General features: G+C 39.5%; 8 protein-coding genes across 10 annotated transcripts; 3 read left to right on the top strand and 5 right to left on the bottom strand.

The window, feature by feature from the left end:
- On the bottom strand, window positions 10-1,142 carry LOC104784763 (glyoxylate/hydroxypyruvate reductase HPR3-like). Its single transcript, XM_010509832.1, has 2 exons — window positions 671-1,142; window positions 10-594 (listed from the first exon to the last, which is right to left on the bottom strand). Exons 1-2 carry the CDS (start codon window positions 1,130-1,132, stop codon window positions 76-78), a joined length of 981 nt encoding a protein of 326 aa, XP_010508134.1. The 5' UTR covers window positions 1,133-1,142; the 3' UTR covers window positions 10-75.
- Window positions 1,234-4,157, bottom strand: LOC104784764 (UTP:RNA uridylyltransferase 1-like). Its single transcript, XM_010509834.2, has 6 exons — window positions 2,991-4,157; window positions 2,481-2,849; window positions 2,169-2,392; window positions 2,003-2,066; window positions 1,715-1,911; window positions 1,234-1,627 (listed from the first exon to the last, which is right to left on the bottom strand). The coding sequence occupies exons 1-6, from the start codon at window positions 4,155-4,157 to the stop codon at window positions 1,390-1,392; spliced, it is 2,259 nt and encodes a 752-aa protein (XP_010508136.1). The 3' UTR covers window positions 1,234-1,389.
- Window positions 4,742-5,834, bottom strand: LOC104788749 (probable carboxylesterase 9). Its single transcript, XM_010514532.2, has one exon. The coding sequence runs from the start codon at window positions 5,809-5,811 to the stop codon at window positions 4,831-4,833; it is 981 nt and encodes a 326-aa protein (XP_010512834.1). The 5' UTR covers window positions 5,812-5,834; the 3' UTR covers window positions 4,742-4,830.
- On the bottom strand, window positions 6,418-8,805 carry LOC104784766 (probable carboxylesterase 8). Of its 2 annotated transcripts, XM_019245618.1 has the most exons (2): window positions 7,930-8,805; window positions 6,418-6,874 (listed from the first exon to the last, which is right to left on the bottom strand). In XM_019245618.1, exons 1-2 carry the CDS (start codon window positions 8,623-8,625, stop codon window positions 6,584-6,586), a joined length of 987 nt encoding a protein of 328 aa, XP_019101163.1. In that variant the 5' UTR covers window positions 8,626-8,805; the 3' UTR covers window positions 6,418-6,583. The 2 variants fall into 2 exon arrangements, with proteins under 2 accessions (XP_019101163.1, XP_010508137.1); XM_010509835.2 differs by lacking the exon at window positions 6,418-6,874 and having other exon boundaries at window positions 7,473-8,802.
- Window positions 9,839-12,037, bottom strand: LOC104784767 (receptor-like serine/threonine-protein kinase At2g45590). The gene has a single exon (XM_010509836.2). It carries the CDS (start codon window positions 11,937-11,939, stop codon window positions 9,849-9,851), a length of 2,091 nt encoding a protein of 696 aa, XP_010508138.1. The 5' UTR covers window positions 11,940-12,037; the 3' UTR covers window positions 9,839-9,848.
- LOC104784768 (cytochrome P450 76C3-like) lies at window positions 14,263-16,703 on the top strand. Its single transcript, XM_010509837.1, has 4 exons — window positions 14,263-14,806; window positions 14,901-15,423; window positions 15,512-15,790; window positions 16,220-16,703. The coding sequence occupies exons 1-4, from the start codon at window positions 14,409-14,411 to the stop codon at window positions 16,553-16,555; spliced, it is 1,536 nt and encodes a 511-aa protein (XP_010508139.1). The 5' UTR covers window positions 14,263-14,408; the 3' UTR covers window positions 16,556-16,703.
- On the top strand, window positions 17,990-20,517 carry LOC104784769 (cytochrome P450 76C3-like). Of its 2 annotated transcripts, none has more exons than XM_010509839.2 (4): window positions 17,990-18,431; window positions 18,544-19,069; window positions 19,148-19,426; window positions 20,086-20,517. In XM_010509839.2, exons 1-4 carry the CDS (start codon window positions 18,034-18,036, stop codon window positions 20,419-20,421), a joined length of 1,539 nt encoding a protein of 512 aa, XP_010508141.1. In that variant the 5' UTR covers window positions 17,990-18,033; the 3' UTR covers window positions 20,422-20,517. The 2 variants fall into 2 exon arrangements, with proteins under 2 accessions (XP_010508141.1, XP_010508142.1); XM_010509840.2 differs by having other exon boundaries at window positions 20,111-20,242.
- Window positions 21,238-23,456, top strand: LOC104784770 (cytochrome P450 76C2). Its single transcript, XM_010509841.1, has 3 exons — window positions 21,238-21,687; window positions 22,081-22,603; window positions 22,698-23,456. Exons 1-3 carry the CDS (start codon window positions 21,293-21,295, stop codon window positions 23,310-23,312), a joined length of 1,533 nt encoding a protein of 510 aa, XP_010508143.1. The 5' UTR covers window positions 21,238-21,292; the 3' UTR covers window positions 23,313-23,456.

Here is a 23,745-nt window from a genome sequence, read left to right on the forward strand (position 1 = left end):
CAAAATCGATCGACCCAAACATCGAGAGACTCAAACTTTCCCAGCTTTTAAAACCTTGACGACAAATGACCCCCATCAAAGAACAGGAGTTAAAAGAGGTTTATTAGAGAAGAAAGCTTCAATATTCCCGACCAAAACTTTCCCAAGTTGTTCAAGACCTTCCAGAGACGTATAAGCACAGTGTGGAGACAAAACAACATTATCCAACTCAAAAAGCTCCTTAGGCACATTAGGCTCATCTTCAAAAACATCCAAACCAGCACCACCAATCTCACCTTCTCTCAAGCATCTCACCATCTCACCCTCATCGATTATACCCCCACGAGCGACATTAACGATCACTCCTTGCTTCCCCAGAGCAGCAAATACATCTCTATTGATCAAATGCAATGTCTTATCATTCAGTTCACAGCAGATTACGAGTGCATCACTGTTAGCTGCCATCTCATGTACGTCCACGTAATAATGATACGGAAAAGATGGTTTTCTGTTTCTTGAACTATATGAAATTTGGCAACCAAAGGCCTCGAGCCTTGTAGCTACCATCGAACCAATGCTTCCAAGTCCCACTATTCCGATTCGCTTTCTCCCCAACTACAAAGTTAAATTAGAGAGATTAACAAACTAATCAATTAGAGATTAACAAACTAATTAACAAACTAATCAAAACCTTGGAACCGAGGGGATAGTCCCCTTTGAGTGGCCACAACCGTTGCTTAACGAACCGATTAGCAGCGGAGATGCGCCGGAAAACGTCAATGAGTAAACCGACGGCAGTATCTGCGACATCTTCCGAGTAACTTGAGCCAGCGTTGGCGACGGAGATGCCTCGACGACGACACTCAACTAGGTCAACGTGGTCAACGCCGGTGCTGGTAGTAACAACCAAGCGAAGATTCGGGAGGAGACGAATCAGATCGGCTGTGACGGGAACAGCTACAGGAGCTATAATAGCGGAGACGGGGTGAGATTGATCGGCCAAGAACTCAGGAAGAGGAAGCGGAGACTCGAAGGCTTTCAGAACCTCGAACTTGGTTGAGGCGACGAAACTATCTCCCAACACTCCCATGGCGGCGTGACGTTTGACGAACAAGACACGTGGCAGAACCTGGGTGATAGAGGTCGTCGTCATCGTAAAGTTTATCAAAGTCACTTCATTCTTTTGTTCTGATCACACAAGGACAAGTTTTATAATCCACCCATCCATCACCATCATATAAACAATCTTCAAAATCAAAAAAGACCTTTTTTTTTCTTGGGGAGCTGGGTCACTGGGTCACACAAGCAAGAATCCAAATCAAACCAATAAAACCAAAAAACAGAGTTGTTGATCTTTCTAACCCATAAAATATTATATACATACAAGCCAGACGATTGTTTTTAAAGGTTTTAGTTGTGGCCATGTCCATTATTATTATCTTCAGGAAGATATGGTTCGAAAAGCTTGGCACATGGGTTACGATCTTGATGCATAATCTCTGCAGCTCGTTCGAACTCTTCTCTCAACACTCTGATACTGAACTTGTCCACGACCCTGCCCAGATCATGGCTCGTCTCAAACGGATCCTCTATGCATATCAAATGCCTATCGTTCCCCACCCTTCTCGTCCAGTCCTTCTCTCGCTTCCTGCATCACATAGATTCATTTCATCTGAGATTGTTGCATCACATATGTTAAAGCAAAGTATATATGAGTTTTTTTTTTTAAGTTTACCCAAGTATGGATCCGGTGCGGACTGACACAACAGTATTCGCATAGTCGTGAGCATAAGCCCAGTAGTTGAAGAATCCCCAGACCAGCTCAGCTATGGTCTCCCTGTTACTTGATCCAAAGTTCTCCAGTCTATCAACATCATCAAAGTATGAACACCGGATATTATCTACCCGAACTGAGTATGTAGGCTTCATTTCCTGCACCAAGCAATTTAATAGTTCAAATAAAAAGAAGACAAATCATTTCACTACATTACATAACATGAAGAGGGTATTGTTATATACACACCTGTAAGCAAGGAAGAATTGGCGGCCTACGCAGCTGCAAGAAATGGATACACATCAGAACGTACCTGCAAAAGTTAACATTTATGAGTAACTGAAACTTATCACCTGCAAGTGTGTTTTGTGTGTAATCGAAACAACTTCATTCAAATGTATGGTGGAAAACTTACGCGTAGCTGGAAAGTGTTCCTTGATAAGTCTCATTAACCCTTCTCGACTTTGCCCAATGTTTCACAGTGAATGCCAACTGCCTTAAACGCACATCTATCCGTGAATAATCTCGCAGGAGCTTTGTGTTTACAACAGCCAACACATTGTTTATGCAGATATCACAAGATATCCCAGTAACCGGATCCATAAGTTTTACTATTGGAACCCTAGCTCTTGTTAGTGCCTACACAAAAACACGTTTCAGAAATATAAGCACCAGATTCACAGCCAAAAAGGTGCATTTTTTACATAAGTAAAAGCATTTACTTTACCTGCACATTCTGGAGATTATCTGATTCCAAAATATCCGCCAGCTTTAACAACATGTCAGATTTGTTGATATCATCATCATCGATTGCAAGGCAAACATCAATGTCGCTCTTTGGAAAACCAAAAGAGTTAGCACATGACCCGTAAAGATACAACTTTGCATGAGGCCATTCTTTGGCAACCAGATTCTCTAGCTGCGCCATTAGTTGTCTCTGCTTTTCCAGCTCCTCTTCTGCAGGAATCAGGGACTTGTACACTGCAATGAAAGGAGCATCATGCCTGTGGATGTCATTTCGACATGCCATATACATTTTCCTCTCTCTTAACCTTTGGGAAAGCAGCCACCGACCCCGATTGTCCACTCTCGATTCCTGATAACAAAAACCCAATTTCAATAATCTTCCCAACCAAAAAAAGCGTCCTTTCTAGTTCCAGAACAGATTACACGAGCTAAACACCACCACTAATGTTCCCAACATGTCATTAGTAGTATATGAAAACTGAAAACATACCTTGTCACGAGAAGTCTTGCTATTCTTCTTCCCATCTTTGGCGTCCTTATCGTCGGTATCAACTTCAAGCAATAAAGACTCGACAATATCTTCTCCAAAATCGTCAACCTCGTCAACACCAGGACCAGAGTTTCCATTACCTTCCTTCTTCCCCTTACTGAGCTGCCCCAGTTCCTCCTCTTTACTTTCAATTCCACCACGAGCTTCCTTGTTCAACATCGAAAAGGAATTTGCAGCATCAGCTGTTGATACAGAGTGTAGACTTGTACCCTTAGGTGGTCCAGGATGATCTATCTGTTGACTAAGATTGAACTTGCTCTCATTCTGAATAGATAATCCCCTTAACCTATCAGCCTCAGCATTAAACTCCCACATTGCTTTATCATGATGATTCCTCTGGAAACTATCATCACCCTTACTTGCTAAATTCATATCCCACCCTCTTTGGTTACTCGAAAACCCAGGAGGAGGAGGAGTAGACTTGAAACCCCTGACGTTGTTCCCAATAGGACCCCAGTTACCTCTTCCGCTGTGGCCTCCTCTAAGTTCATTGAGATCGTGATTCCGATGATGAGACAAGTTTGGATCCGCGGGATGATTCCTCATAAGCTGTTCGTGGTGCTTAGAATCAAACATCAAGTTCCCATTACGTAACCCATTAAGGCTTTGAGTAGCATCTCCCGAGAAAGAACCAAAAACAAGCTGCCGAGTCTCTGACTGCGGCGGCGGCGGTGGCGGTAGCTGCTGCTGCTGCTGTTGCTGAATCATCGACTGAAACCCTAATCTGTAAGCATCTTCAGGAGATAGCCTTTGATTACCATCGAATTGGTTCGAAGGGAAAGGGTTATGCGAGAATTGAGGAAACCCTAACAAATTAGGGGAAAGATTATGAGGAGGAGGAGGTGAGAAGGCGAGTGGCCAAGAAGAAGAAGGGTTGTTATGATGACCACCGGGACCGTTGTTAGAAGATTGCCAAATCGAAGGAGGAAAAGGATTCACGGTAGGACCAACGGCTGCAATGGCCGGATCGAGATGTTGAGGACCCCCTTGTTGTTGTTGTTGTTGTGACGGCGAAGGTCTTGTGTTCTGTTGCAGAAGTGATAGAATAAAATCTCCGACGTTATCCGAAGGTGGAGCTGCTGAGTCAGCCCCACCACCGTCCGCCATGGAGTCAGACACTTTTTACGGCTATACTGAAAACACTTAGTCGAAGACCTTTCAGTTTTCAATGACCACTCTCCCCCAGATCTCTCTCTCTCCAAGGTTTAACGGATCTCGTCTCCTTTTTATTTATTATACTGTATATAGGAATACGATACACCCTCTCCTCCCACATATAATCTTGACCGTCCGATGTAGGATTTTTATTTTTTAAACCTGATCAATTTTTTAAAAATATATAATCATTCCATGTAATTTTGTTATGAAATTTACGGTCTTTTTGCGTTATACTCCCTCTGTTTCACAAAGAGTGTCATTCTGGAAAAAATTTCTTGTTTCACAAAGAATGTCATTTTACATTTCCAATGAGTGTTTTAATGCTAAATTTTCTTTTTTACCCCTAAACCCAAAGCTATTTTCATCGAATTTTGATCATTAATCACTTAATAAATAGGGGCAAATAAGTATAATTCAAACTTTTCTTAATTTGTGTGAAATGTGTCAAAATGACACTCTTTGTGAAACAGAGGGAGTACAATTTAATTATATGCTATAATGTTTATTAATGTATTCAATTTTACATAGAAGTATAACCAATACATAGTGTAACCAAAGATCTTGTAATGGTTTTGTATACAGAAAAATAATGATTAGATGAAAAAACTTGAAAAGAATCAATTTAATTGATAAAATCTCTGATCATATTAAGAAGAGCGACGGCTCGTCGTGGATCAACTAGCTCAATGCCATGGAAACCAGCGTCGTCAAACCTTGCTTCGACTCTAACTCCAGCTGTAACCAACAGATTCAAGAAATCTTGTTGCCTATCCAACGACGTGTCTCCACCGTAACCGATCACCAAACATCGTCCAAGACGTCCAACTTTTTCCTTCTGCGGCAAGTAACCTTTCGGATTACAGTACCTATGATCCCGATCGACACCTACAGGCAAAGATAGTTCCCACATAGCGTCAAAAGCTGGCACCGGCATTACAGGATCGTCGAAGTTCTTGAGCTCTGACTTCGTCCTCGTTTTGCCGCCAAAAAGCGGTTGGTAGAACACGCAACCGTCGATTTTTAACGGTGTTAAGTCTCGGTCTAATGACCTGAGTGCTAATTGGAAAGCGATGTTGGCGCCGTTACTCGAACCGCAGATGTAGCACCTTGAGAAATCGGCGTAGTCTCTAAGCCAAGGCTCGCCGTTGGCTGAGTCAATGGCTTGTTGTTTGACCCAAAGAAGGGCGTCTAGTGCGTCATCGTATTGAGCTGGGAGTCTATGTTCAGGAGCTAGACGATAGTTTACGGAGACAATGATCACCGTTAGCTCACTTGCCATTTGAGAGCAACCACGGTTATTCGCGGCGGAATCGGCCGGGTAAAGGACCCAACCGGAGCCGTGGAAATGGAGGATGATTGGGAGACGAGCCACGGCGTTATCATTGGATGGTAGATTGGTTGGTCGGAATATACGTACGGCTACACCGGTTTCTTGGTTAATGGTGACGTCTTTGGAAGCCGCGAGCTTGCCTGGTGAGGGATCTGTGTCCGGTTTAACTATCGGCCAGAGGAAGTGGCGGGTGCAAGAGCCGTTGGGGTTAATTGTGATGTTGAGGTGTTTGTATGCATCAAATGCGTGACGAGACTCCTGGCCCTGGGACATGGTTTTGGTTTTTTTTAATTGTGTGATTAATAAGAGGTTAACTAGGGGTGATTAAGATGAAATCTCTGAATGTTTTTATGTTCCTATTCATCTTTTTGTGTGTGTGTTCTATGATTAATGGAGCTTAAGCTGTGATTAGGATGAATTCACGGATTGTTTGTGGTTATGATTTAATGCACTTTAATATTTGACCAAAATCAAGAATGTTTTGAAATTTTGTCTAAATGAGGAATTAATGTTCTACATTTGCTTGTGTATTTGAATGAGTCAACATCCCTTCAAACTAAATTAATTAGATGGAAATTATCAGCATTTCATTGTATACATATAAAAGTAATCAATTCAAATTGCTAAGTAGGGTCAAATTTCAAAAATCTGACAATCTACTCTGTACAATTTATAGTTGCATGAGTGAGTTGTACATCTAACATTGTTCTCAATGCAATTCCCGAAACAATATATGTAAGATTGCTGATCGTCATACCAATATGTTAGTATGGTCACCTAACCTATTAAGATGTATGGTTTTGTCGGTAAATGTATGTAACGTAATCCCACCGATGGATGATTCTACCTAATGTCTAAAACTTTTTGAACTTCAAAATATACTAGTAAACTGATAAGATACGGTCCACTATTATTATTTCTCGCCTCGGGTATACATATTTCGATTGCAACATGCAGTACATTTTTCAATTTCCCCACACATCATAAACTGAAATATTTAGAACTTCACTCACTTGACTTAAGTAAAAACATAAAGATCGGACTACTACATGTTGGAGGATGGATCAGTTGAAGAACAACAACTCTTGATAAAGGCCTCAACGGTTTCGTATAAGGCCTTGGCTTTGTTCGCATCAAACAACTCGCAAGCATGAAACCCATCTTCATCAAACCTCGTCTGCACGTGCACTCCACGTGCCTTCAGCATATCCGCCACCTGTCTCTGACGATCCACTAACGGATCCCCACCGTAACCGTTAATGAGAGTAGCCGGGAAACGTCCCATCTTATCCTTTTCCTGAGGCCCACTGCTCTTAACCGGATTGCTGTACACGTGGTCACGATCCNTGTGTGATTAATAAGAGGTTAACTAGGGGTGATTAAGATGAAATCTCTGAATGTTTTTATGTTCCTATTCATCTTTTTGTGTGTGTGTTCTATGATTAATGGAGCTTAAGCTGTGATTAGGATGAATTCACGGATTGTTTGTGGTTATGATTTAATGCACTTTAATATTTGACCAAAATCAAGAATGTTTTGAAATTTTGTCTAAATGAGGAATTAATGTTCTACATTTGCTTGTGTATTTGAATGAGTCAACATCCCTTCAAACTAAATTAATTAGATGGAAATTATCAGCATTTCATTGTATACATATAAAAGTAATCAATTCAAATTGCTAAGTAGGGTCAAATTTCAAAAATCTGACAATCTACTCTGTACAATTTATAGTTGCATGAGTGAGTTGTACATCTAACATTGTTCTCAATGCAATTCCCGAAACAATATATGTAAGATTGCTGATCGTCATACCAATATGTTAGTATGGTCACCTAACCTATTAAGATGTATGGTTTTGTCGGTAAATGTATGTAACGTAATCCCACCGATGGATGATTCTACCTAATGTCTAAAACTTTTTGAACTTCAAAATATACTAGTAAACTGATAAGATACGGTCCACTATTATTATTTCTCGCCTCGGGTATACATATTTCGATTGCAACATGCAGTACATTTTTCAATTTCCCCACACATCATAAACTGAAATATTTAGAACTTCACTCACTTGACTTAAGTAAAAACATAAAGATCGGACTACTACATGTTGGAGGATGGATCAGTTGAAGAACAACAACTCTTGATAAAGGCCTCAACGGTTTCGTATAAGGCCTTGGCTTTGTTCGCATCAAACAACTCGCAAGCATGAAACCCATCTTCATCAAACCTCGTCTGCACGTGCACTCCACGTGCCTTCAGCATATCCGCCACCTGTCTCTGACGATCCACTAACGGATCCCCACCGTAACCGTTAATGAGAGTAGCCGGGAAACGTCCCATCTTATCCTTTTCCTGAGGCCCACTGCTCTTAACCGGATTGCTGTACACGTGGTCACGATCCACACCGTCGGGTAAACAAAGTGACCACAGCAGATGAGTCGCTGGTAACGGACAGATCTTATCGTCTTTAAGCCGTGACTCAGAATCCGACGGCTCAACACCGCCGAAGAAAGCTTGGTTCATTATCAGCCCTTGGATCTTAACAGGAGAGAGATCTGTATCCACTACACGTAACGCCACGTTGTAGACGATGTTTCCTCCTGAGCTCGAACCCATGACGAAGCATTTCGAGAAATCCACACCGTCTTTCAACCACGTGTCGCAATCACCACCGTTGGTTGCGCCACGAGCTTGATCACGGAGCCATAAGACTGCTTCGACGGCGTCTTCGTACGCGGCCGGGAGACGGTGTTCAGGGGATAAACGGTATTCGACGGAGAGGATAACGGTTTGAAGACGATCAGCCATTTTGGTGCAAGATTCATGGAACGGAGCGGAGGCGGCGCTGTAGAAGAGGAATCCACCGCCGTGGTAGTAAACGAGGATCGGGAGTTTGGACTCCGGCGGAATATTCCGGGGCTTGAAGATTCGGATGAAGGTGTTGTTGGTTTGGTTTAGTGGGATGTCTTTGGACTGCTCCGTTGGGGGCAGTTTGGGGAACTCACGGTGTCTGGTGAGTGATCCATCTGCGTTTAGTGTAATGTTGAGGAACTTGTATGGATCGCTTGAAGGTGGAGGAGCTTCCATGGGTGCTTCTGCTTCAGAGATAGAGAGAGTTAGATGTTTTTTTTTTTTGAGGTGAGAAATGTGTGATTATGAAGATGAATTAGGTGAACTAAAGTATATGAGTGGTTGAAAAGATCAACGTTTTCATTAAAGATTGGGACATTTTTCATTCAAAGCTGTAGTTGGATTTGCCTAAAGAATCGTGCGAAATATGCATGTATCTCTCTCTATTATTAGTGGTTTAGATTAAGACTACTCTACTACTATCCGATTACGATTGAGATTTGAGACTAGTTGTTTACAAAAAAAACCTAATATAACGGTTACTATATTGTGTACCATAATGATCGACCAAATAGTTAATGTGCATTTAACAAAAAAAAATCATAACTCCTTTCCCATATCAAATGAATGCATATTGTTATGTTGTCCCATGTACAGAGTATAGAGTACATAGTTCAAGCGCTTTTGTTTCTTTGTCAATATGAACAAATTACTCGTAAGGCCGCTTTGACAAATATAAGGGTTGATTGTTTTGGTTAAATCTGTAACGAGAATTTTTGAGATGAATGCATTTTAATTTTTGAATTTGAACCATGAGAACATTTGCACAAGTATATTCTGTCTCCTAAAAGTCATAACCTTTAAAAGTGAAATACCAATGGTCCAATACCATGGAAATATTCAGAGCACTACAAAGTGACAATACAAAAATAAAGAGAGTAGATTTGCTCCATATCCTTTTTTTTTTTCATACAGTGGGAGACAGGGATGGAACATTTTTTAAACTTGGTCCCATTTTGTAGTTTTTTTGCATAGAATTCAGCAAAAGAAAAAAAGGCAATTGAACTCTAAATCATGATCATCTTCTTGATGTCAATTGGAAATTCTTTATTGTCTACACTAAAAATGTTAAGCAACTAGATCTTCATAAATATTTGCAAAAAGCTAATCTTATGGAATTAAAAAGTTCCTACAACTCGTAATTGGTTTAGANGTATCCACTACACGTAACGCCACGTTGTAGACGATGTTTCCTCCTGAGCTCGAACCCATGACGAAGCATTTCGAGAAATCCACACCGTCTTTCAACCACGTGTCGCAATCACCACCGTTGGTTGCGCCACGAGCTTGATCACGGAGCCATAAGACTGCTTCGACGGCGTCTTCGTACGCGGCCGGGAGACGGTGTTCAGGGGATAAACGGTATTCGACGGAGAGGATAACNATACCAACCCCCAGTGTCACCGTGCTTTCCTCCTTGACTTAAACGGAAACCCCATAGGCGGCGAGGGAGAAAACTCAAACGGCAAGTGCGGAGGCTCAGAAGCACCCGAAAGCATCTGAACAATCTCTTTCATCGTTGGCCTCTTAACCGGAGATCTTTGCAGACACAACAGTGCAATAGTAATACACAGAACCGCTTGCTCATTCTCCAAAGAATGTATAGATTTATCAACTAAATCCAACAATTTACCATTGCAAGCCAATTGCTTAGCCCATGATATCAAATTAGCCCTCTCAAACTCTGACATAGGCGATGCTGTCACTTGCAATGGCCGTCTCCCTGAGACAAGAACCAAAAGCAGAACCCCAAAGCTATAAACATCACATTTCTCAGACACCAATCCTCCACCGCCACATTCTGGTGCAATGTAACATACCGTACCTCTCATACTAGGTGTGCTGCTTACTCCACCGCTCTTCTGAACATTCACATCACACCATAAACCAGAATCCTGACTATTCTTTTTACCCATGGCTGATTTAAGCTCCCCGCTTAACCCATCTACCCACCAATCTATACTATTTCTCTTCTTCCTCTTAGTAGGGTTAAGATTCTGGTCACGAACAGAGGAAGCATCATCGTCTCTATCTCTATGAAACCAAGAGTCAATGCTTGAGATTGAGCTTAGCCCTCTTTTCATCATCTTCTTCTTCTTCTTCCTCTTTTTTCTAGTTAGCTCTTCACAAAACTCTTCCTTCCACCATTCTCTAGGCTTTCTCTTCTTATCTTTCTTCTTCTTCTTAGAAACTGATGATGACCCACCATCACCACCACTGTTGATCCATTCCTTATTGTCGTTAGGTCTCTCTTTCTTAATCTCACTCCCAATCCATTCCATTACATAATCCTTCACACTCCCTGATTCAACCCCTCCTCCTCTGCTTCCACCATTGTTGTCCTGTTTCCACCACCAATCTCTCTTCGAACCCACTTTAACCTTACTACTACTCCCCGGCGATAATGCCACTCCCGGTGACAATCCAGTCTCCGTCAAGACGCTAACCGCACAAGTCTCCGGCGACGGTATCGATGTCATCATCTCCGGAGATGCTACACCCACCGCCACCGTCAAAACACTAACCGCAGAATTCTCAGGCGAAAGTCCCGATTTTTCCCCCGGAGACACCACCGTCTCCGTCAAGACACTAATCCCAGAATTCTCCGGCGAGAGATTGACAACATTACCTTCTTCAAACACAGTAATAACGCTTTCAGTCTCTTCAAGAATCGAACCATTATCATTATCATCAACAACAACAAGATCCTTTCTCTTGTCATCTTCCTCAATCAGAATCCTAGTTTCTAAATCCTCAGACTTTACTCTAGCTAAACCGAAATCTCCAATCTTGGCTTTGAAATCAGAATCAAGAAGGATGTTACTAGGTTTAACATCTCCATGGATGATGATTGGATCACAAGAATGATGAAGAAACTCAATCCCTTTTGCAATATCCGTAACAATCTCAAACCTTTTGTTCCAATCCATAAGCTCCTCACATTTACGATCCAAAAGCGCGTCTTGTAAACTACGATTCGCCATTAGCTCGTAGACGAGGATAAGCCTCCGGCCACGACGATCAGATGAGAATCCGAGGAGAGAGACGATGTGAGGAGAGCCGATTAAGTGAGAAGAGAGAGAAAGCTCGTTGTGAAACTCACGCTCGCCTTGCAAAGAGCCAGCGGATGTGTCCATGACTTTGACGGCGAGTGAATCGCCGCCTCCGCCGTTAGGAAAATCAGCTTTGTAAACAGAGCCGAATCCGCCGTGGCCGAGTTGAGTCGAGTGGGAGAATGAGTTTGTAGCGCGGCGGAGCTGAGAGTAAGAGAAGCGACGGCATTGGTAGTGTTGAGGAGACTTGGAGTTGGAGATAATAAGATCGGAAGGAGCAGTACGGTTTTTGTAGAGTCTCCGGTAGAGAAACAGAGTGATGAGGATTAGTAAAACTCCGGTTAAGGTAAGAGAACCGGCGATGATGAGTGGAAGAGTCTGGAAACGGTGATGAGTCGTAGTCGGTGGTAACGGCGGTGGAGAGTGACGAGATGGCATATTTTAGTAAATAAATGAAAGTTTTAAAGAAGTCTCATTTATTTTGGAGTTTCTTTTCCATTGAAGAAGATGAAGCTGAGATGATAAGTTCTAACTGACAAAAATAATATTTTAATTTAAGAGAGATGGTTGTGTCTGTGACTGACAGTATTGGGGGTATGGTGACGTGTCGGAGAATAAATGGGGGGATGGTGACTGTAAAAAAGTGACAGTCATGTGAGAGGATATTATTGATTACGTCGTTTAGCTGAGACCGGTGGAGATAGTTTCAGTTTTCACCGAGTCGTAATGAGGGAGCGTGAGTAACACGCGGCGAGTTGAGGTGAGATTCACGAGAGATTTTGGCTTCCCTTGTGAAGAGGTCCACTGTGGGACCCACGAAATTTAATTGGGGAAGCGATGGTAAAGTCAACCTCACTCGCCTCTTTTGATAAAGGAAGCGTGGTGGGTAGTACACGCGCGTGCGTCATGTGAGTTTTTTTTTTTTTTTGGTTTGGAGCTATGCGGTGATTATAAATCCGGTTAAATCAGATTTGATTAGCTAGACCATTGGTTTAACAGCTAGAGAGCATGTGCTGCTGTGCGCCTGTGCATGAGAACATCATCGGCAATTTTAAGATTAGACGTTCAGTTTTGTTGTTAACTTGTTCGACTAAGATGTTTAATCAACTCAAAAAATCCTATATATAAATAAGAAAAGAAAAAAAGATAAAAAAAAAACAAAAGGTTTGGTCTATATCGTGATGGTGGCGTGAGGGAAAGGAGGAGGCATTGTTGAGGTCGCTTTTTGGGGTGATGGGATTTTGACCTTTTCATTTTTTTTTGCCCTTTAACGTTTTGTTCTGACTCTTTTGTTAGTTTTTCGTAGTTTTGTGTTGGTTTACTTTTTATTATTTTTACTTTTTACCCAGTTTTAAGGTTTTTGGACCTGGATTCACGCGCACGAGTAACGACTCGTTGGTACAAAACAAAACTGTGGGATCACTTCACTAAAGTTCAACATCATTTTAACTCGCTGGCACCATCCTTTTATTTTAGGGGAAAAAAAACAAAAAAAGTCAAAGTTAATCTTCTTACTAATTAGAGAGCGATTGAAATGAGAAACAATGGTAAACCCACTTGATGATACTTAGTGGGTGATTTGTTTGTTTTAATAAACCAACAAGGTCTGTTGTTCTAAGCATTTTTTTAAAAAAATAAAGAAGGGGTAAAGTTGCACTTAGGGGTTTGGGTTTGACTTTGGTAACATCGTTGGACACTTGAAAAGGGAATCTATGGAAAATATATCAGAAATAAAGAGAGAAAAGCGACAAATACAAAGCCTTTTGCAGGTTAAAATTCAGATTCAGATGTGTTTTTTTTTTCTTTTTAATATGGAGATTGACGAAGAAGAAGAAGAAGTGATGAGTATAAAAAAATTGCTCATGTGAGTTCCACTATTTAACCTCCTTTTAAAAACAAACTACAAACAATAATTATCATTAAAACACTACTGTTTACTAGCCGGAACGTTATAGCCAACTCTTGTCGGAGCCCGTGACCGTGGTCCCCAACTTTCTACCACCGTTACATAAACAAAAACAATACTAATGTTCTTTTGCTTTTTATACCTAAAATATTTTTGTTGCGTTCCACGAGTACCATCCAAGATTTAGTACTAAGTTCTAACAGTTGATACTTGATAAGTAGTAGTAAAAAAACCCATTTGATTTAAGCTATTTTTTTTTACTATACTACCAACTTTGACCTTTTATTTGATGTAATGACAGTAGCATTAAACGAGCACGAAATCAGATAAATAAACCAATTAATTTAAGATTTTGCCTTTTTGCAGTTAAGAAGATAAAGTTTGAGTTGTCTCACACATTAATTAACAAAAATATCAAGAGATACACATAAAGAGGGGCAAAAACCAGATTGAGCAGCTTAACCTAACATCAAAACAAATACAGCTAACAGTAGATAAAAGAGAGTAACGTACACCTGAGTACATGGTTTAGCTGCCAAACACCACTTAATGTGATGTGGGGTTCAACAGATGAACAATAATCTCAGCCGTATTATAGCAATATGGCTGCATACAAATTTGGCAGGCTGGTTTCTAAATCTCCCATGTGTCATTATAGTTTTAGAATCATATACTTTTTTGCATATTTTTAAATCCGAATATTTAATGACAAATCAACGTCCAATATACAATACACTACATTAAATGTTATCTTCTCTTCATTTAAGCTATCAAACTTAATAACTAATTTGTATCAAATATTTTCCATGTATGCCAGCAATTTAGGCAAGTGTTATATACAACAGGCAACTAATACCGATTGAGGGGTTTGCATGCGAACTTGCTTCTTCATTAATGAAACTTAAATGGATGAATATAAAGTCCATGATTTGAGTTATATTTTCTAGGCACTCTCCAGTTTCCTTAACCTAAAGACTAGAAAAAAACGGTCGTCCGATCCAATGGACCTCTCACTAAATCAAGGCATGTCTCTGCCTATCTATTTCCTATTAACATTCTTCTTTTTCTTATTTATTGCCACCTCAAAAACGCGGAAGAGGTCTAGCCACGGCAACAAGCTTCCGCCTGGTCCTCCGACATTACCATTGGTCGGAAACATATTCCAACTCGGACCCAATCCTCACCGTTCACTTGCTGATTTTTCAAAAACCTACGGACCTATAATGAGTTTGAAGCTTGGAAGGTTAACCACAGTGGTAATATCTTCACCAGAAGCAGCTAAAGAGGCACTTAGAACACACGACAATGTCATGTCCGCTCGAACCTTTAACGACCCCATTCGAGCCTTTGATCACCATAAACATTCCATTGTCTGGATTCCTCCCTCGGCTCGTTGGAGGTACTATCTAAGATCAATCTTTCGTGTCTTTTTAATCATCTGTACACTAGACTATAATTTGATTAAAACGAGTTATACGCTGTTCACAAGTCAGGTTTCTGAAGAAAACAATATCGAAATATTTGTTATCACCACAAAACCTAGACGCTATTCAATCTTTAAGGATGAGAAAGGTGGAGGAGCTTGTGAGCTTAGCAAACCAGTTTAGCGAGAGAGGAGAAGCTATTGACTTGGCTCGTGCTTCCTTCGTCACAGCTTTCAATATCATCTCAAATGCTCTGTTTTCCGTAGATTTGGCTACATATGACTCGAACTCGTCTCCTTACGAATTCTACCACGCGGTGGTCCATCTGATGAAGATCTCCGGTAAACCCAATGTAGGAGACTATTTCCAGTATATGAGGTTTCTTGATTTGCAAGGAACTCGTAAAGAAGCAGTGCTCTGCATAGACAGATTGTTTAGTGTTATCCAAGAATTCATCGATGATCGATTGGCCAAAAGATTGTCTCACACAGATGAAGAGGCTTCGAGTATTGATATGTTAGACTCCCTTTTGGATTTCACACAGCAAAACGAAGCGGAATTAACCATGAATGATATCAAACACTTGCTTCTCGTAAGTCTTCTACTGACACACATGGCAAGATTAAGATATTATAGGTATGCAGTATCTTCAGTTAATCTTTTTTTTTTTTTTGTGATAGGATCTGTTTGTTGCGGGCACAGATACGAACTCTAGTACAATGGAGTGGGCGATGACGGAGTTAGTCCGAAGCCCGGATAAGATGGTAAAAGCTCAGAGTGAGATACGGCAAGTGATTGGTGAAAACGGTGTCGTTAAAGAATCTGATATCCCGAGTTTGCCTTACTTACAAGCAATTGTGAAAGAGACTCTTCGATTGCATCCTCCAGCAGCTTTGATCCCTAGAAAATCAGAATCTGATGTTCCAATTTTGGGTTTCGTCATTCCTGAGAACACCCAGGTTTATTTCATAGTCTATTTTTTAACACGCTAACATTCATTACCTTTTAGTAACCTGGGATGCACGTTAGTAGTAGAGTCATAGCTTTATTTTTTCGTTTTCGTTGCTTCAGTTTGAATTGTTCGGTTCAGGACCCAACACTATTTGGTTGTTTTCGGGTTGAAAGTTGAATTTGTTCGATTTTGTTTAGTTTTTAGGTTTTTTACAGAGAATAATAAAGTGGAAAAAATTGTATTCTAATCATTCATTATGTAAGATTTTGTTTTAAAAATTGATAATGTTAATCAGACAAAGGTTTTTTTTTCACACACAAAAAGAAAATATATATCAAACTTAAGTTTAAATTTGGTTGTTGTTTGGTTTGATTCATAGAATTACCAATATGAATTTTTTTTATTTGGTTAAAAAGTTCCTTCTCTGTTATTTTAGGTTTTGGTGAACGTATGGGCGATAGGACATGACTCGAGTGTGTGGGAAAATCCAGTGAAGTTTGAGCCAGAGAGATTTTTGTTACGAGAAACCGATCTAAAAGGCAAAGACTTCGAGCTGATACCGTTTGGATCAGGCCGAAGGATGTGTCCGGGAATCTCGATGTCTCTTAGGACAATGTATATGGTGCTTGCCTCTCTTCTCTATTCCTTTGACTGGAAGCTTCCAAACGGTGTCGTTCCTGAAAACATGGACATGAGCGAGGCCTTCGGTCTTACCTTACACAAGGCCAAACCTCTTTGTGCCGTACCCATCAGGAAAACTATGTCTATATGATTTTCAATTTTTTAAAAAAAAAATTGTACCAATAATTGTTATTTATAGATTCCTTGTGGAGCTAACTCCTATCAAAAACATATACAACTTTATGGACCCTTTCGTATGGTTCTGTACTCTATCCGTCTATCCGTCGCTTAGGTTGGGACCGACGGTTCTATAATAAATTTGTGTTAATTCTACGTGCGTTTGACAAATATTTATATTTTAAAATCTTTTGTCACCAAACACATATATAAATAAATAGATACTTGATATTTTGATAATATCGTTGACTCAAATTTTACCGAAATCATTGACTCATCAATTTTCGTCCATACAAGGAAAAACCACAAACATTTTGTAAACCATAACTTGTTTTTTCTTTTTCTTTTCCGTAGAGATAATATCATCTAATCTTGAGCATTTATCGACCAATTCAATGTACAATCATGAAACTTTTGATCAACTGCTGAAATAATTGACTAAATGGTGTTTACAATTTACAATAAATATAACATGGAGCTTAACGCAAAACTTATTTTTAAAATTTACAATAAACATAAATCTCGTGTCTTGTTTTTACTTTCTGTTAGAACCTGCAAAACATCAAACACACAAGCTTAGATTAAGAGACAGACCAAGTATGAGCTAAACGAAGTTTCAACACACGACCATCCAAGATTTAGTACTAACACGTGATACTTGATTAGTAGTAAAAACCCATTTGATTCAAGCTTTTCTTTTTAACTTTACTAGTGACTTTGACCTTTTTATTTGATGAAATGACAGTAGCTTTAAACGAGCACAAAATCAGATAAATAAATAAATAAATTAATTAATTTAAGATTTTGCCTTTTTTGCAGTTAAGAAGATAAAGTTTGAGTTGTCTCACACAGTAATTGACAAAAATATCAAGAGAAACACATCAGAGGGGCAAAAACCAGATAGATTGAGCAGCTTAATCTAACATCAAAACAAATACACCTAACAGTAGATAAAAGAGAGTAACGTACACCTAAAGCTACCAAATACCAGTTGATGTGATGTGGGGTTCAACAGGTAAAAAATAATCTCAGCCGTATTACAGCAATATGGCTGCATACAAATTTGGCAGGCTGGTTTCTATGTCTCCCATGTGTCATTATAGTTCTACAATCATATAGTTTTTGCATATGTTTTGAATCCGAATAAATAATGACAAATCAACGTCCAATATACATTAAAACTATCAAAATTAATAATTAATTTGTATCAAATATTAATTAGGTAAGTGTTATATATAAAAACATATACAACAGGCAATTAATACCGATTCAGGGTGTTTTGCATGCGAAATTGCTTCTCCATATTAGACAAGATCTTTAAAATTTGTTGACAAATTCATTAATGAAACTTAAATTGATGAATATAAAAGTCCATGACTGAGTTATATTTTCTAGGCACTCTCCAGTTTCTTTATACTAGAAGACCAGGAAAAAGAAAACAACGGTCGTCCAATGGACCTCTCACTAAATCAAGGCATGTCTCTGCCCCTCTATTTTCTATTAACAGTCTTCTTTTTCTTATTTATTGCCGCCTCAAAAACGCGGAGGAGCTCTAGCCACGGCAACAAGCTTCCGCCTGGTCCTCCGGCATTACCATTGGTCGGAAACATATTCCAACTCGGACCGAATCGTCACCGTTCACTTGCTGATTTTTCAAAAACCTACGGACCTGTAATGAGTTTGAAGCTTGGAAGGGTAACCGCAGTGGTTATATCTTCACCAGAAGCAGCTAAAGAGGCACTTAGAACACACGACAGTGTCATATCCTCTCGATCCTTTAACGACCCCGTTCGAGCTGTTGATCACCATAAACATTCCGTTGTCTGGAATCCTCCCTCGCCTCGTTGGAGGTACGAACTCTATCTAAGATCAAGATTTCATTTCTTTTACTCTTTTTGTATTTGAAATCATCTGTACATAATTTGATTAAAACGAGTTATACGCTGTTGTATGCATCTTCAGGTTTCTGAAGAAAACATTATCGAAATATTTGTTATCAAACCTAGACGCTATTGAATCTTTAAGGATGAGAAAGGTAGAGGAACTAGTGAGCTTAGCAAACCAATTTAGCAAGAGAGGAGAAGCTATTGACTTGGCTCGTGCTTCCTTCGTCACAGCTTTCAATATCATCTCAAATGCTCTGTTTTCTGTTGATTTGGCTACCTATGACTCGAACTCGTCTCCTTGTGAATTCTACCACGCGGTGGTCCAGCTGATGAAGGTCTCCGGTAAACCCAACGTAGGGGACTATTTCGGGTATTTGAGGTTTCTTGATTTGCACGGTACTCGAAAAGAAGCAGTGGACTGCACAGAGAGATTGTTTAGTGTAATCCAAGAGTTCATCGATGCTCGATTGGCCAAAAGATTGTCTCACACAGATACAGAGCCTGAAGAGGCTTCGAGTACTGATATGTTAGACTCCCTTCTGGATCTCACACAGCAAAACGAAGCGGAACTAACCATCAATGATATCAAACACCTGCTTCTCGTAAGTCTTCCACTAACACACATGGCAAGATTAAGATATTACAGGTATGCAGTTAATCTCTTTTTTTTTTTGTGATAGGATATGTTTGTTGCGGGCACAGATACAAGCTCTAGCACAATGGAGTGGGCGATGAGTGAGTTAGTCCGAAGCCCGGAGAAGATGGTAAAAGCTCAGAGTGAGATACAGCAAGTGATTGGTGACAACGGTGTCGTTAAAGAATCTGATATCCCGAGTCTGCCTTACTTACAGGCAATTGTGAAAGAGACTCTTCGCTTGCATCCTCCATTACCTGTGATTCCTAGAAAATCAGAATCTGATGTTCACATTATGGGGTTCCTCATTCCTGAGAACACCCAGGTTTATTTCATACATTCTCTTCTTTTTTTTTTTTTTTTTATCATGCCAACGTTTATTACCTTTTTAGTAACCTGGGATGCACGTTAGTGGAGTCATCATAGCTTTATTATGGTTGGGGCCGGGACAGCCCCGTCTCAAAAAAAAATTTGTCCCTAGGCATACAATTGTTTTAAGACCCTTTTCAATATATTTTTTTTTGTTTTTTTTTGGTCCCCATTAGCTTAATGATTTTTTTTTAAAAAAACTTTGTCCCATGGCCATTGCCCCTCTCGTCATGGGTATGAGCCGGGGCTGGGCCGGGAGTATATGATTATTTTCGTTTTGGTTGTTTCAGTTTGAATTGTTCGGTTCAAGATAACAATTAGAAACCCAACTTTTTTTGGTTTTTTCGGTTTGAATAGAATATATGAAAACAAAATAAAGTACGGAAAAATTGTATTAAAAACATTATCTAAGATTTTTTTATTTTATTTTAAAATTGAAATGTTGATCAAACGTAGGTTTGTTGCATATTAAAAAAAAATCAAACATAGGTTGAAAATTGGGTTGTTTGTTTGGTTTGATCACTTGATGTATTATGTATACATAGAAGATATAACCAATTGGAATTTTTATTTATTTTTTGGTTTGGTTAAAAAGTTCCTTCTCTGTTATTCTATGTTTTGGTGAATTTATGGGCGATAGGACATGACTCGAGTGTGTGGGAAAATCCAATGAAGTTTGAGCCAGAGAGATTCTTGTTACGAGAAACCGATCTAAAAGGCAAAGACTTCGAGCTGATACCGTTTGGATCAGGACGAAGGATGTGTCCGGGAATCTCGATGTCTCTTAGGACAATGTATATGGTGCTTGCCTCTCTTCTCTATTCCTTTGACTGGAAGCTTCAAAATGGTGTCGTCCCTGAAAACATGGACATGAGCGAGGCCTTCGGTCTTACCTTACACAAGGCCAAACCTCTTTGTGCCGTACCATTCAAGAAAACTATGTCTATGTGAATTTCATAATTTTTAAAAACTGTACCGATTAATAATTGTTATTTACAATTGTATGGACCCTTTCGTATGGCTTTGTGCTCTATCCGTCGCTTGGATTGGGGCCGACGGTTCTAAATAATAAATATTGTATGAGTTTTAACTCTACCTGTGTTTGAAAACATATTTATATTTTAAAATTTTGTCACCAAAAACATATTTGAATAGATTGACTCATTTTTTACCGAAATCATTGACTCAATTTTCGTTCATATAAAGAAAAACCACAAACATTTTGTAAACCATAAATTGTTTTTTCTGTAGAGATAATATCATCTAAGCTTGAGCATTTATCGACCAATTCAATGTACAATCATGAAATTTTTGATTAACTGCTGAAATAATTGACTAAATGGTATTTACAATTTACAATAAATATATCATGGAGCTTAACGCAAAACTTATCTTTTAGCACTAATGCGAGATATATTGGAAATGAAAAAACTAAATCGCCGAAATGATGTCGTAAGGGAAAACATTGTGGGATTAGAAATGGAGTTATCGTCTCCGAGATTGAGTTGCTTAGGTAGAAAGAAAAAAACATTTTCGATTTGATAACGAAATGGTTATAACTCATTCACGGGTACGTGTCTCTTGTGATTGGTTGGTAGTTTTTTTAATGTCAACTTCATTGGTTGGCTTTAAGTGACAAGTGGCGCCTGGTATCAATATCTTGACCATATCACCCGGTAGGATGTATTTGGACCGTAAGTAGTATTTTTTATTTGGTTGAGGTATTTGTTTTTTACACGAATTTTTCAAAGTATATAAATGGCTTTCGAAGCTTAGAAAATTTACGCATTTCAAAAAAAAAATATTACTTGGAGAAAAAAAAATGATGGATATTATCTCCGGACAAGCTCTGTTTCTCATATTTTGCATTATCTTATCATGGTTCCTTATCTTCACCACATCAAGATCCCGGAGCTCTCGTAAGGTTGCTCCACCGCCTCCAGGACCTCCGCGACTGCCCATCATTGGAAATATTCACCTTGTCGGTAAAAACCCACACCGTTCATTCGCCGACCTCTCAAAAACATATGGACCAATCATGAGCCTTAAATTTGGAAGTTTAAACACTGTGGTTGTAACTTCACCAGAAGCTGCAAGAGAGTTTCTAAGAACACACGACCAAATCTTCTCTATCCGTAGCCCCCCTAACTCAATACGGTCTATTAACCACCACGAGGTTTCCGTTGTCTGGCTTCCACCATCGTCGTCTCGTTGGAGGTATAATTTAACATCGAATTTTAGTTTTTTTATATATATTATATGCATGAGCTTTCCATCTCACTGATAAATCATTTTTTAAAACCAAGTAAATATATCAATCACATGATTATATGGGATCTCTGATTCTCTATGTATATAAATATATTGTGTGTGCATGTAAAAAGTTTGGAATTATGTTTAAATTTAATGACCAAAAATAAGGAAATTAATATTATTCCGCTTTTTCTTGGGTAAACTTGTTTCACTGTTTCATTATTCATAGTCAAATTTGTACACTTAATGAATTCCGTGATTCAATTCCACATGTCAATTTTTTCACATTACGTATGTTTGATAATGTTGACTAAAATAGTAAAATGTGTGCTGATGTTTATGTTTTGTTTCATTTAGACTATTGAGAAAACTATCGGCAACGCAACTTTTCTCGCCCCAGCGTATCGAAGCCACGAAAACATTGAGGGTGAACAAGGTGAAGGAGCTTGTTAGCTTCATGAGTGAAAGCAGCGAGGGAGAAAAAGCTGTTGATATTTCTCGTGCAACCTTCATCACAGCTCTTAATATCATATCAAACATTCTGTTTTCTGTCGATCTCTGTAGCCACGACTCGAAAAAATACAATGGGTTTCAGGACGCGGTGACTGGTGTCATGGAAGCTATCGGGAATCCAGACGCTTCTAACTACTTCCCATTTTTGGGGTTTCTTGATCTGCAAGGTAATAAAGAGACTATGAAGGCTTGCTCGGAGAGGCTGTTTAGAGTTTTCCGTGAGTTAATCAATGATAAGATAGAGGAAAGATCATTGCGTAATAACCCTAAAGATGTCTCGGACAGAGATTTCTTGGATACGCTTCTCGAACTTACAGAAGGAGATGAAGCAGAGCTCAACACTAACGATATTGAACACTTTCTCTTGGTAAGTCTTGCCATTTAATTTGTAGATATTTGAAATCATGTGAATTAGTACGTAAGACATCACCAAGACTTTAAACTGTACGTATGTATATTAGGACCTGTTTGGAGCGGGCACAGACACAAACTCTAGTACCGTGGAATGGGCGATGGCAGAGTTACTTCGAAACCCTGAAACAATGGCAAAAGCTCAGTCTGAGATCGACCGTGTGATCGGTCAAAAAGGTGTTGTTGAAGAGTCTGATATCTCGGAACTACCCTATTTACAAGCAGTTGTGAAGGAAACATTCCGGTTACATCCGGCTGTTCCGCTTCTCGTCCCACGGAAAGCAGAATCAGATGTGGAGGTTCTTGGATATCTCGTAGCTAAAGACACTCAGGTTTTGGTTAACGTGTGGGCTATGGGACGAGACCCGAGCGTGTGGGAGAATCCGACCAGGTTTGAGCCAGAGAGGTTTTTGGGGAAAGAAATGGACGTGAGAGGTAGAGATTATGAGCTTACACCATTCGGAGCCGGAAGGAGAATTTGCCCGGGATTGCCTTTGGCTGTGAAAACAGTGCCTCTTATGCTTGCTTCTCTTCTCTATTCCTTTGATTGGAAACTTCCAAACGGCGTCGCTTCTGAGGATTTGGACATGGACGAGAGCTTCGGTCTCACGTTGCATAAAACCAATCCGTTACATGCCGTTCCCGTCAAGAAACGCGCCATTTAGTCTTTTTTTTTTTAACGTACGAAATAAAGTTTCACAAAATATACAATTATTTTACCTGATTTAAAATAAGAAACATATCAAATGTGATTCGAAAATCAAAGACTTGGAAGAAGACAACCGTAATGAGAGAAATTGATTCAGAGATTTTGGGTGGGAAGGTCAAGAATTACTTGTTAATCAATTGTGAAGACTTTATGTAAAGAGGACGAAGAAGAATGCCATAAATAAGAATTATGCATTAGGTTTAGGGTTCTTTATCCAACTACGAGGTCCAAACTTCCAATAATAATAAGAAAACAAACGTGTGGAAAGCAATTAGGACTTAGGATATAAGCCAGAAAAAGAAAGAAAGAAAAAAAACCAAATGGGATCAAATGAGGAAAATAACAAGGAAGTTGATGAGCTGTACACAGAGCCGGCTCTATGAGATTTC

The sequence above is a fragment of the Camelina sativa genome, chromosome 5 (assembly GCF_000633955.1).
Source record: "Camelina sativa cultivar DH55 chromosome 5, Cs, whole genome shotgun sequence".
In the NCBI taxonomy this organism is placed as follows: Eukaryota; Viridiplantae; Streptophyta; class Magnoliopsida; order Brassicales; family Brassicaceae; genus Camelina; species Camelina sativa.

What these genes read in the sequence shown, in the direction of transcription:
- LOC104788749 (XM_010514532.2), bottom strand. Translation starts at nt 5,811, where the DNA reads ATGTCCCAGGGCCAGGAGTCTCGTCACGCATTTGATGCATACAAACAC.
- LOC104784768 (XM_010509837.1), top strand. Translation starts at nt 14,409, where the DNA reads ATGGACCTCTCACTAAATCAAGGCATGTCTCTGCCTATCTATTTCCTA. An exon ending in CCTCCCTCGGCTCGTTGGAG is followed by an intron (nt 14,807 to 14,900) that starts GTACTATCTAAG and finishes TTCACAAGTCAG; the next exon opens with GTTTCTGAAGAAAACAATAT. An exon ending in TCATTCCTGAGAACACCCAG is followed by an intron (nt 15,791 to 16,219) that starts GTTTATTTCATA and finishes CTGTTATTTTAG; the next exon opens with GTTTTGGTGAACGTATGGGC.
- LOC104784770 (XM_010509841.1), top strand. Translation starts at nt 21,293, where the DNA reads ATGATGGATATTATCTCCGGACAAGCTCTGTTTCTCATATTTTGCATT. An exon ending in CCATCGTCGTCTCGTTGGAG is followed by an intron (nt 21,688 to 22,080) that starts GTATAATTTAAC and finishes TGTTTCATTTAG; the next exon opens with ACTATTGAGAAAACTATCGG. An exon ending in ATATTGAACACTTTCTCTTG is followed by an intron (nt 22,604 to 22,697) that starts GTAAGTCTTGCC and finishes TATGTATATTAG; the next exon opens with GACCTGTTTGGAGCGGGCAC.
- LOC104784763 (XM_010509832.1), bottom strand. Translation starts at nt 1,132, where the DNA reads ATGACGACGACCTCTATCACCCAGGTTCTGCCACGTGTCTTGTTCGTC. An exon ending in ACTATCCCCTCGGTTCCAAG is followed by an intron (nt 595 to 670) that starts GTTTTGATTAGT and finishes TTAACTTTGTAG; the next exon opens with TTGGGGAGAAAGCGAATCGG.
- LOC104784764 (XM_010509834.2), bottom strand. Translation starts at nt 4,157, where the DNA reads ATGGCGGACGGTGGTGGGGCTGACTCAGCAGCTCCACCTTCGGATAAC. An exon ending in GCAAGACTTCTCGTGACAAG is followed by an intron (nt 2,850 to 2,990) that starts GTATGTTTTCAG and finishes TTTTGTTATCAG; the next exon opens with GAATCGAGAGTGGACAATCG. An exon ending in CGCACCGGATCCATACTTGG is followed by an intron (nt 1,628 to 1,714) that starts GTAAACTTAAAA and finishes TATGTGATGCAG; the next exon opens with GAAGCGAGAGAAGGACTGGA.
- LOC104784766 (XM_019245618.1), bottom strand. Translation starts at nt 8,625, where the DNA reads ATGGAAGCTCCTCCACCTTCAAGCGATCCATACAAGTTCCTCAACATT.
- LOC104784767 (XM_010509836.2), bottom strand. Translation starts at nt 11,939, where the DNA reads ATGCCATCTCGTCACTCTCCACCGCCGTTACCACCGACTACGACTCAT.
- LOC104784769 (XM_010509839.2), top strand. Translation starts at nt 18,034, where the DNA reads ATGGACCTCTCACTAAATCAAGGCATGTCTCTGCCCCTCTATTTTCTA. An exon ending in ATATCAAACACCTGCTTCTC is followed by an intron (nt 19,070 to 19,147) that starts GTAAGTCTTCCA and finishes TTTTTGTGATAG; the next exon opens with GATATGTTTGTTGCGGGCAC. An exon ending in TCATTCCTGAGAACACCCAG is followed by an intron (nt 19,427 to 20,085) that starts GTTTATTTCATA and finishes CTGTTATTCTAT; the next exon opens with GTTTTGGTGAATTTATGGGC.